The sequence below is a fragment of the Rhinoderma darwinii genome, chromosome 1 (genome assembly GCF_050947455.1).
Source record: "Rhinoderma darwinii isolate aRhiDar2 chromosome 1, aRhiDar2.hap1, whole genome shotgun sequence".
In the NCBI taxonomy this organism is placed as follows: domain Eukaryota; kingdom Metazoa; phylum Chordata; class Amphibia; order Anura; family Rhinodermatidae; genus Rhinoderma; species Rhinoderma darwinii.
Window position 1 is genome coordinate 301,579,225 of NC_134687.1, and position 12,813 is coordinate 301,592,037.

General features: G+C 45.8%; 1 protein-coding gene across 2 annotated transcripts in view; it reads right to left on the reverse strand.

Annotated features, from left to right (window-relative positions):
• Positions 1 to 9,078, reverse strand: part of LOC142648339 (guanine nucleotide-binding protein subunit alpha-11) — a 54,072-nt gene extending 44,994 nt beyond the window's left edge. The window contains exon 1 of one of the 2 annotated variants that reach the window (XM_075825441.1): positions 8,594 to 9,078. In XM_075825441.1, coding sequence (XP_075681556.1) covers positions 8,594 to 8,729 — 136 coding nt within the window. In that variant the 5' untranslated portion in view covers positions 8,730 to 9,078. The remainder of the gene's footprint in view (positions 1 to 8,593) is intronic. The other variant, XM_075825439.1, reaches the window with a different exon arrangement.
• Positions 9,079 to 12,813: the final 3,735 nt, after the last annotated feature.

A 12,813-nucleotide genomic window follows, 5' to 3' on the forward strand; every position in this document is an offset into this window, starting at 1 on the left:
GGTAAAGTGCACAGTTGTTGGCTAATTTCTATATTGCTCCTTATATTGTCATATCCTGCTTTTTATGACGTGCCTACATGTGAAGCTGCATGCTCAAAGCACAGTGGGAGTTGCCTGCAAAACATGCGCTCTCTTCTGTTCTGTCAATGATCTAGCATTTATGTCTGTCTCTTTCTATACCCATACACATATAACCTGCTGTGTTTGTAGAAAACCATCCTGCTCTTACCAGTCCTTTACAGTAGTCAGAAGTAGGATAGCAAAAAGCAAGATAGAAGAGTAATATAGGAGTACAGGAATCGACTACATACAGGGGTTGTTTGTAGTCTGTAACCATGGAGAAGCAGTTGCACCAACCAGGACTTCTCATCAATTAGAAGCTCTAATATAAAACTGAGAGGGACCTATTCTCTAGGCATGCTATATGTAAATTACAGCAGCTCTTGCCCTTTTTTTAACCACACGATCGGACAAAAGGACACATGTATTCTGTAGGTGCCATAGATGCAGTGATTTGGTGAATCTCCGCTGATTTACATACAAAGTGCGTAGTGAATAGGCACCCCAAATGGGGGTTAGGAACGATGTTCAGCTGATGAGGTCTTAACTTTGATAATCTAATAGATGCTTCAACTTAAAAGGGTCTATATTGGTAAGAGACTCCATTTAAAGTAATGAACCCCTTAAGGCATCATTCCAATCATCACCAGAAATATCAAGTCACTGGCTGGAAAACAGAGGCCTCAGTAGCACAAAGAGGATCCACTCGTCACAAATTCCCGCTACCGTTCTTGTTATTATATTAGGGAGTTTTGGATTCGCTCAGGTTAAACAATGTAAGTATAATGTTCCAGAGCTGAATATATTCCACAATGCAGGGAGACAGGCTATCACTATATGTTCCTGAAGCTGAAGGTATAGACCACTCCTGCCAGGTAGAAAGTACACAGCATCCGTCAGATGACAATAGCTGTGTGCTCCTCCAGCAGAGACACTGTTAGTAGAAGGTTACATGGAAAAACTAGTAATAGGCTGCATGATAAAGATTGGTATGAGAATGAGGAAAAAAGCACTGGAGAGAGGCCGAGGAGACTACTAAGGCACTGTCAGGGAAAGTTGGCCTGGTTGCGACTACTGGAGGGGAGAGCAGGGACCCTGCAAAGTCGGTTACATCACTGTTGGAATTTGGGGGTTTGGCTTGAATACACAAACAAAATTCACCTGAAATGCTGCTCATTTAATGTAAACCCAGTTCTATGGTGTCTTAAAGGGAACCGGTCATTGGCAATAAGCTGTCCTCACTGAGGGCAACATAATGTAGTGACTGACATGCTCATTGCAGCGGTCTGCCCCTTTTCTGCTGAGGTGAAAACTTTTTTGAGAACTTACATTCAAAACCAGGGCAGTGCCACTAGAGAGGAGTCCAGGGTATTCATGAGCTGCCGCTAATCCCGACCACTCTCCACCAATTGACAGAGGTCTCCCTATGCACAGTAATAGGAAGACATCGGTCAATCACTTAGGAGTGGGCGGAGCTTGCTGAAAGGAAGCTTACCTTTAGGCAGCTCATGAATACACCAGACTCAACACTGGCGGCACTACCCAGGCTCTGAATGCAAGTACTCGAAAAAGGGTTTACATTAGCACATAAGTGACAGACCGCTGAAATCTGCATGTCTGTCATTACATTATGCTGCCCTCTGTGAGGATAGCTTAATGTGGATGACAGGTTCCCTATAAGTGTGTGTCATTGCTGGCTCCTAGCTGTTGGAGCTGGCTCATAGATAGGGCTAATATTTGTCCAGGCTTGTTCTATGCAACAATGAAACCTGAGGCACACACACGGAAGCAACCGTCCAATACAGGAGAGATTTGAACATATTATGGATAACATTCTGTAGCCTTTTCAGTGACGCAGCAATAAAAAGTTTTATTTAGACAAGGGCTACACGGCCGAATGCAGTCCGATTGTCGTGTAGCGCTGCCTGCACCAAAAGTTGCCGTAACCACAGAAAAACAATCGCAAGAAATGCAGCCAGTTTGGATTTCTTGATTAGTCTAGCCCTTTCTTCCTTCTCTATAGTAAAAGCAAGTAAGGCTACAGAAGTCATTGGTACCACAATTATCAAATGAAACGCAACATAAAAGTGTCAGAACAATTAAGAATTACGTCTTTTGCTGCGACACGTAGAGAGTTTAAGAAGAAATGCATCAAAGCAATGTAGCTAAATGCATTGGTTCCACTAGACTTGCTATACATACAAGACAGCCATTTAGTGATGCAAGTGCCTAGTATGTCCGGCTTTGCACCCCCTTAATCTTTTCATGCTCTCTTTGTAAATTGTTATTTTTATAAATATGCCTCACTGTGCACCATAAATTTCAAATGTGTCCCAGTGGTAAGCTATAATTTTTGGTGATGACATGTGCCATCACGAAGATCAGTGGGGGCCCGACCTCTGGGGCCCGCCATTGTTCCTAAGAATGAAGGGGTCACAGCACTTATTTATTTGTAGATCCCTGCAAAGCTGGGGCGTCGATATACAGGAAAACTTATGGCATGGGATGCAGCGCTAAATCAGCTCTGCGGCCAATTTATTCTCAGGATCAGTGGGGTCTTACACAAGGTATACAAATGGCCCACATAAAAGAACATCTAGCTCATTACAAGCAGCATACAGTGGAGGACAAGCTCTGCTGAAACAAGTCAAAAGTAGTCCTTAAACCCTGCCAAGCAAAGGAACACAGCAATTCCATTCTTGGTAGTACCAAGCACAGGTATTACAGCCCGGATTGCATCACTTTACTACTGCACAGGTTACAACAACCGCTGACTGAAAAGCTTTAAAAGGATATAGCGAGAGTTCAACACGTATTCCCCCTTTGGCGCTAGATGCCATCTAGCAGTTACAAGGACACCAATGTGAAATGTATCTTTGTTAGGCCTTTTTTTTTTTTTTTTTTTTTTTTTTTTTTAACACAGTGCAGTTTTTGAAGCCAAAACCAGGAGTGGATAGTAAACTTCTACTTTGAATCAACTCCTGGTTATGGCTTCAAAAACCGCACTTTGTGAATATACTCTAAGGCTGGATTCACGCGAGCATGTTCGGTCCGTAAAGGGACGGAACGTATTCAGGCCGCAAGTCCCGGATCGAACACACTGCAAGGAGCCGGGCTCCTAGCATCATAGTTATGTACGACGCTAGGAGTCCCTGCTTCTCCGTGGAACTACTGTCCCGTACTGAAAACATGATTACAGTACGAGACAGTTGTCCCGCAGCGAGGCAGGGACTCCTAGCGTCGTACATAACTATGATGCTAGGAGCCCGGCTCCTTGCAGTGTGTTCCATCCGGGACTTGCGGCCGGAATACGTTCCATCCTTTACGGACCGAACATGCTCGTGTGAGTCCAGCCTTCGGTCCACCAAATACCAGAGGTGTTTGGCAGCCGCTTGTCTCCCTCCACCTATTAGAATAACACGGGGGGAATAGGTGTCGCCCAAACATAGGATAGCTGTCATACAGGAATGTAGAATTAGCCCAGGTTGTAAAGTTATGTCCTGAAGACAAGGTCTAGATACGTAAAGGGCTACAAACACACACTGGATTCTTGCTACCCACAGAAATGCCCTTGGCACAAACTATATGCAAAACTAGAATGCTTCCATAGTAGCATTTAAATCTCACTTTGCTCCCATTATGGGTCTGGGCTGGGACTAAACCTACTGTTGTCGCAGTCCTGTCACGTGTGCGTCTTTATGGCCATTACATGACTTTAATATAGTCGCGTATTAGTATCTGCATTACAGTTAACACTCTGATCCCTGTGGTTCTTCGGAACGAAACATAGATCACTATAGAACTCTAAAAGGAGGCCATATTATGATTAGGGCTGCACGATTCATCGAAACTTCAATACTGTGCGATACCGTTATTCCATGTATTTTGATACTAAGCAGTGCGGCCGCACAGCTAAGTATAGAAAACACATGAATGTTGTTAGAGCGGGGCTCTGGTTGTGTGATAGTCATTGTCCCAAGTCCTGACAAGTGCACGCACGGTCAGTATGAGGTCACGCGACCAGCGCTGCACTAATGATTGCGGCACTGAAGACAACATGGCGGGCTCACTGCAAAACACCCCCATGTTCTGTCTTTAGTGCCGGCGCCGCCAATCATTAGTGCAGCAACGGCCGCATCACCTCATGCTGACCGTGCATGCGCACTTATGGTCAGGAGCGGGGCAGCGGTAGTATTACACAAATGCAGCCCCACTAATGGCGTAGATCAGGGAAACCTCTCATCTCCATATTCCCCTGAATGCTGCAATCAAAGCTGACCACAGCGTTCAAGGGGAAAATGAGAAGGGGGGGGGGGGATGCCCCTGGATCGAGTCACAGGGAATCCCTTTGGTGCAATCCAGGGACATACCATATACGGAAAGACAGCCCAGCGTCCATTGAAGGACTCCAGGACTTTATGACCATATTTCCTGTTACGGCATACTGAGGTTTGTCCTAACAACTGCCTGTGTATTCTCAGTACACAGGCTAATGTACTGGCATATATCGAAGTTTAAAAATAAAAATAGTTACATAAAATGTAAAAAACAAACAAAAACAATAAACATAAAATAAAAGACTCAATACATAAAATCTACACATATTCAGTATCGTCACGACCGTAATAAGAAATTTATAGTGTCATTTATGATGTTTACGCAGTAAGGCCCAATGCACAGAATTGCGGCCCCATTCATTCCTATGGGGTTATGCACACGGCCGTAGTTTTCACGGTCCGTGCATGGCCCCGGAGCTCGGACCGCAGAAAGAACGGGCAAGCCTTATTACGGCCGTGTGCTGCGATCCGGGCTCATTGAAAATAATGACCGCGGCCATGTGCATAGCCCGCGTTTTGCGGGCGGCTCGCGGCTGTCACTCCGTGGCCGGCCGACCCGGAAATCACAGCCGTGAACATGGCTACGGTCGTGTGCATGAGGACTTAAAATAAATAAATACAGCTTTTTTTACTTATTAATGTGAGGCACGAGGTATTATGAATTTTGAACCTGCATGTGCTTCACATTAATAGTAATTAACTCCATCATGTACCGCACACATTAACCCAATGTTGTCCATTATGACGGAGGAACATTATGGGGTTAATCACTATTAGGGTATGTTCACACGCGGAGTCAAAAAAACTCTGAAAATACGGAGCTGTTTTCAAGGGAAAACAGCTCCTGATTGTCAGACGTTTTTGAAGCAACTCGTGACTTTCACAGTGTTTTTCACTGCGTTTGAGGTTCTCAATAGTCTATGAACAACGGCTCCAAAAACGTCCCAAGAAGTGTCCTGCACTTTTTCGCGGCCGTTTTTTGACGACGGCCGCGTAAAAGACGGCCCATCGGAACAGAATGCCGTTATTCCCATTGATTTCAATGGGCAGATGTTTGTAGGCGTTCTGCTTCCGATTTTTCGTCCGTTTACAGCCCGAAAACACTGTGTGAACATACCCTTAATGTGAGGCACATGGAGCTTCAAAATTCATCACACCACGTGCCTCACATCAGAAAATGGTAGAACTTTTTTTTATTATTATGGTTGTTGGCAAAGTATCATTTTGGTATAGAATATCGCAATACTACACGAAGTATCGGTATCGAAGTCCAAATTCTGGTATGGTCACAAACCCTAATTATGATGGTCTTAAATTGGCCATAGTAAAAAAAAAAATCTTTCCAAGTGAAAATGGTCATGAGGCAGGCACAATCCATAGAAATAAATGTAGTCACATGCTAAGAACTTGCTCACATTAATAATTGGGCAATGTAAATGAATAAAAACATTTTTTTTATTGCTTATTGACACTGCTGTCGCTCATAGTGACATTTACATTAGGAATTGCCGCTTAGCACAGTGCTCTCGATCAGCAACAATGACGCTCCTCCTGCAGATCATCAGGTGCTCCTTCTTCTGTAGTTTGGAAAGTGGTAAATTCCCAATCTAGGGTGCCTGCAGGCAAATTTTTTCAGAATAAATTAGAATCAAATTGCTCCATTTATATATGATTTTTATGCACGGAGTAGAACGCTTTGATTTTTCATGTTCAAATTGATCGTCCTTGTACGTGGTTCAAAACGTAGAGATTTTCTTCTTCAAATGCGATATTACTTTTGTAGTGGGTACAGACATTAAATAAAACATATCCTAGGGGTGTGTGGTAAACACAAGGTTGGGAACCACTGGTGTAAACAGACTATAAGATAACTGTAAGGCTGCCATTATATAGTACATCAAATTTAAAACTAGTTCAATGGATGGTTGCGTTTGCATTTACCAATCATTGTGCGGTATTTACCGGCCATATAACTTCTGAAAAGTTGCTCAGCCACGTCGGATTATTCAGGCGGTTTGTTCTCTAGAGGTTTAAGATGTCAGGCCACGGGGGTAAATTTGTGCGTGTGGACGATCATTTCTAAACAGGAGTACTCAACAGTTCCGCACACAAAACCCAATCGCAGCATCTATGGTCAGAATGCACATTTATATTCTTCACCGTCTTTCTACAATTATGCGTTAATTCAGCATCACAACATGACAGCTTTGTGTTGATTTTGGCTTCTCACGGAAGGATCCTTTATTAAGAACTACAGCAAGCACTTCCAGTGATCTATTCATTATGGGTTATCGCTGAAGACATCCAACATGGCTCGAAAAATAAAAAATGGTTCACTTTATTCATGCAGGCTACCTTTTTTTTTTTTTTTAATGGCATACAACAGGAAAGCATAGGGAGATTGAAAAGAAACGGTCAATGCAAAAAATGAAAATGAGATCGTTAGCTCCGTTGAGATCTATCGATAGGAGATCAATAGATATGTAGATGATGGGTAATAACTAGAAGTAATAATAGACTGCATACAAATGTTATGACTGTTTTTATTGCGGGGAGAGCAATTTTTCAGAGCATCATTCACCAGACAGACCTCTTCGTATTAGGGAATGTTCGGTTAGCCATACACACAAGATAAAGGTTAGCAAAATGTGCCAGTCAATGTAAAGTGTATGTGGGAAGCCTATGATGGATTTCAACATGCTCGATCTGTAAGTGCTGCCATGGCTCAACAAAAGTGTACATTTAAGGGGGGAGTAATGACTGCTGTTGGCCGAACGAGAAGCCACCTCATGTGTTCGGCTGTAATAGAACTCCGCTATAGGGTGCAATAGCCCCCAACTGGGGTCTGACAAACTATTGGGGAAATTTATTAAAACATTAAGGTTAAGTGGAGTTGCCCACAGCAACCAATCAAATTCCACCTTTCATTTTGCAGAGGTACTTTAGAAAATAAAAGCTGAAAACTGATGGGCAACTACTCAAACTTTCCTTTGCACCAGTTATGAGAAATCTTCCTCTTATACGCAAGACTGTTCACACTGGCGTGATGGATTTGAGTTTTTCAAAACCATTAAATTATAATGTGTCCATTAGGATTCTGACAGTTTTTTTTATTTTATTATTGGATAGAACATTGAAATGCTATCCTGTCAAAAAACCTGCTGGAAAAGAACTAAGGCAAGTGCGAACAGAGTCTTAAAAACAGTGCATCCCTGAGTGTGATCATTTGACTGGCTCACCATCAGAGAGAGGGCTATGTGGTTTTATGAAAGGCCCTGAATCAGTTGTGGGGTATTTAGTGGGTGCAAGGGGTCTGTCTGTAGGTACAGTTTACATTTCATCTTGAGTGATCTCTACGCTATGCCGTCAATAACCATTATCAGAATGCTTTCAATAAGAGGGCATCTCCAACACAGTCGCTGATAAACCACCCGCAGACATCGGCTGCTTAATAACAGCATGTGGTCACACCAACAAAAGCACCCCTGTTCGGACAACGCGGTGTTCTTAGCTGGGTGCACAGATCTAGTGACACCGCTGTGGTCCCTGAACGGTGACCGTCACTACAACCCCCCCCCCCCCCATCTCTGCTCCACTCACAAGAACAGTGGGAGATAATGGAGAAACCTGTCAGACAGAAGCAATCTATAAGTACAGATGTGTGGACAATGCTGAGGACCCAGAATGCATGGGGTGCCCGTCACCGCACTATAGAAGCCTAGAACCTGCTTGGGGGTTCCCACAGAGATGGAAGCAGCAAAGGCTGTCACTGACTGAAGGGGTCCCTTAGGAGGGGGCTTCATTTAGGAATGTTTTCTGAGGTAAAGGGTTAACCATTACTGTTGTATAGGGATTAGAGACCGTTACTGCGCCATTAAACATCCACAGATAACGTATTTTTATTCTAACAATTCTCCAATCCTGACCCGATAGTTCCCTCCACTAAAATACCTGGAACTACAGGACTATATCATGGAGGTTCATCAATTATATACATATATTCCAATGGGCAGACATATACTGGGCTGTGTACACGAGCAACATACACCGCAATGCCAGTCCTTACTGTGCCATCTACCACATCGCTCCCACGTACGGCCCATAACCCAGCTCTGCCTGCTGCATATGTCACCATTAACCTTCTCTCCCCCCACCCTCGTCACCTGCCTCCCCCGCCAGCCCCCCAGCCCCAATACCTAGCAGCAGCAGCTTCAGCTCTCGCCGAGACTCCTTCTTATCCCTCTTGATTTTCTTCTCGATCTCAGCGTTGATCCTCTTGGATTCCTTTACCTCCTCACTCAGACAGCAGGCCATCATGGAGTCCAGAGTCATCCCTTCCCCCGGCACCACGGCCCGCACCGGGGGCCTCTCCCACCCGGGGGGGAAACTTACTCACCGCCCCGGTCTCCGAACCTCCTCACAGGGCGCTAAGCATCCAGCCGAGGATACAGGAGGAGGGAGGGGGCGGACACCAAACACTTCCCCTCCCTGCCTGGCCGTGACCGGGGTTTCCGCTTTCTGAGGCCCCGGAGCAGCCACAACCTAACTTCTCTGTCAGAAACCACTCCGTAAAAGGCAGCTGAGCCGGCCAATCAATGAGTCGGTTGTCACACGTCCTCTGGCTGGGAGGGACGTCCTGCACGTCAGGGTTGGTTGTTCTCTTCCCGTAGATTCTGGGGCGTGGGTGCGGAGAATTCTGGGTAGCGTAAGGATGGCGCTGTACTTATACGGTTACCATAGCAATCATGGCCTAGCAGTTTGGCCTTGCATATCCTCCACGTTCGAACAATAACATGTCAATCTACCTACATATCTATCTCGTATAATTTCCATGTTTTAGACTGGTCAGTATGACTTTCTTTAATATCCATGTTTCTTTACTTTTCCAAAAATTATTTCAGGGAGAAGGTAAATGGCATGTTTTTCAGGAATGAGCACCGTCCTTAACCACCTGGACCACAAATGACTTGCATAATTCCAAATTGGAGATGGGCATGAGGGTGCTGCAAACAGTGTGCCATGTCAAGTGCTTTCACATATCTATAACCGACACCCTTGAGTAATCTGGGCACACCTTTTAAACCACTCCTGGTCATGCCCACAAGACAATGCTCATAGTAGAACACCTTCCAAGTTTCAAAGAATGAAAAGATGAAACAGGAAGTGCGCCACTGCTGTGTTCCATTTTTTTTATGTTGAGCCTCGCCTCTAATCCTGCCAAATTCCTGTCCGTGAACGCCCAATTCCGCCCATTCTAGTGTCACTACAGGAAAAACTGTGACAGGGATGCGGCGTTAAAACAGCGCGGCAGCCTCTTTATTTTTAGGATTGAAGGCATGCAGCGTTTTTTTAATTTTATTATTTTATTTATAATAGAGATAAACACACAGTCCTCCTAGTGCCCCACACAACTAATAATGCCTCTCCTTTGTACCCAATACAGTAATAGTGCCCCATACACTAATACCACCATTTGTAAACTGCACAGTATTTGTGCCCCCACACTGTAATACTGCCACCCATATAGAAATAGATCCACCACGCAGTCAAAGTGCCCTCCTTTGTGCAGTACACAGTATTGGTACCCCCACACACAGTAAGAATGCTCCCTTAGTTCACCCTTAAAGTAACAGTGCGCCCACCGAGTATTAGTGCCTCTTTGTGTGGCACACAGTAATACTGCTCCCACACAGTGATGATGCCTCTTTAGTGCCCCCCACAATGATTATGCCCCCAGGATGCCCACACACCGTAAAGATGCCTCCTTAGTCCCCCACAAAGTAAGGATGCCCCTTTAGTGCACCCACACAGTAACGTTGCCCCCTTAGTCCCCCCTCCAAACAGAAATAGTGGCCCTTAAAATAATAAAATGAATGCCTAGCCCCGTTCCCACGACTAACGGAGCTGATCATCCAAATTGAGCAGAGACATTCCTGGCCTGTGGCTGGGAGCAGGCAGGTGTGATGATGTCAGACGTCGATGGCAGGGGTCAGAGAGTGAGTGCTGGAGCAGGGAGCCGTGAGCTTTGTTCTGTTATTGTAAAACCATTGTATTCAACTATATCTATGTCCTAAAGATGCATGTACAGTTGGACATCAGGACACGGACGATTGGGAGGCCTATAGTAGTCAAGGCAGAATTTAGACAACATGTGGCCCTGGGCAAAACGAATATGTGTTGAATTATGGCTAAGCAGCAAGGTTGCCAACATGATTTTTTCTTTTTTCGGAACAGTTTATCATAAAAAATAGCGGACGGACAACATTTTTTATTGATAAATTGAAAAACCATATTGAATCAGAGAGATTATTAGTAAAAAAAAAAATTTTACATTTAGAATACTCATAGGAATACATTCGCATAAACGATTACTGTACCATCCCGATAATATGTACAAGCTCCTCCAACTTAAATTAAATTACGGAGGCATTATTTATTTCTTTTTTTTTTATGGACACTGGAATCAAGTTCCCTGTGTTTATGGACTGTCCTGGAATTTACGGATGGTTGGCAAACCTGGTAAGCAGCACACTGCCAAATGGAGACAGATTTCTTGCCAGTGGCCATTATGTAATCTGGCCTGCATCAATGAATACAGCACAGTCTGTAAATGTATATGGAACCAAATAACGTGGAAGTAGTGGTTGATTCCTATGAAAGTGTATTTGTGCAGTATGCAGCAAAAGAAGGCAGGGGCAGGGCCGGCTCCAGGTTTATGTGGGTAATTAGGCGACACAGACTTAGTGGGCCCCTTTGCGGGGAAACTCACGACGGCAGTAAAATGCCAAAAATCGTCACTTTGTGCCCCCATATAGACGTTAGGCCCTGTTTATGCCCCCATATAGAAGTTAGGCCCCCAGTTTGTACCCCAATAAATTTAGTGCCCCCTGTAAATAGTGCCACACAGCCCCCCCTCCCAGGTAGTGCCACACAGCCCCCTCCTCCCAGGTAGTGCCACACAGCTCCTGACGTCACTGTATATATATGGATAGTGTTGTCAGGGGCAACCCCAGATCTATAGTCCCGGTTAGAGCACTACTAGCACTCTGCCTGGGAGTGGCGTAGCTAAAGGCTCATGGGCCCTGGTGCAAGAATTTAGCTTAGGCCCCCCTACCCAACACCACCAGACCTCTGCGTACGCCTATGCCCAGCTGCTTTGCCCCGACAGACCCCATGAATGCCCCCACTGTATAATGCCCCCATAGCTGCCCCCAAAGTATATTTACCCCCCCCATAGCTGCCCTCCCCCACAGTATAATGACCCCCATAGCTGGCCACCACAGCATAATGCTCCCCATAGCTGCCCCCCACACAGTATAATGCCCCCATAGCTGCCCGCCACACAGTATAATGCCCTCCATAGCTGACCACCACAGTATAATGCCCCCCTAGCTGCTGCCAAAGTATAAATCCACCGCACAGTATAATGCCCCCATAGCTGCCCCCCATACAGTATAATGCCCCCATAGCTGCCCTCCCCACAGTATAATGCCCCCCATAGCTGACCACCACAGGATAATGCTCCCCGTAGCTGCCCCACACAGTATAATGCCCTCCATAGCTGCCCCATACAGTATAATGCCCCCCATAACTCCACCATACAGTATAATGCCCCTCATAGCTGCACCATACATTATAATGCCCCCCATAGCTGCACCATACAGTATAATGCCTCCCATAGCTGCCCCATACAGTATAATGCCCCCCATAGCTGTCCCATACAGTATGATGCCCCCCCACAGCTGTCCCATACAGTATAATGCCCCCCATACAGTATAATTCCCCCTCAGCAGCTACAATAGAGCCCCCCCCCATACCCAGTATAATGCCTGGACCTAATAGAAAAATAACAACATAATTACTTACCCCGGTTCCCACGACGTGTGGAGGATCCTTCTCCTCCTCTGCACTGTGCTGTGAGTGACTCATCGCAGACAGGCGCGATGTAGTGACATCACTACATCGCACCTGCCTGTGCCGAGATGCTCACGGCACAGTGAATGCTGGAGCGAGGCTCCAGCATTAAACCCAACTGAATCTGCGTCCTGCGGATGCAGGCTCATTTGGAGACGGGACCAGCACGGTCAGGCTAGGACACTGCTCTGGTCCTGGCATCGCTGTCCATATTCACTGTCCATATATGGACAGCGATGTCAGGGGCTTTCCCAGAGACGGAGTGCCGGAGCAGAGCCGCTAGCACTCTGCCTGGGACTCCTCTCCTTATTACATCACTGTCCATATATGGACAGTGATGCCTTAACGACGGCAGCATCAGCACCCGGCGGCCGAGTGGGGCCCCCCCAAGTGGAGTGGGCCCCGGCATTTGCCCGGATTTGCCGGGTGCTGACGCCGGCCCTGGGCAGGGGCAGCACAATGACTAAGTGGTTGGCATTGTTGCTTCACAGCACTGGGGTGT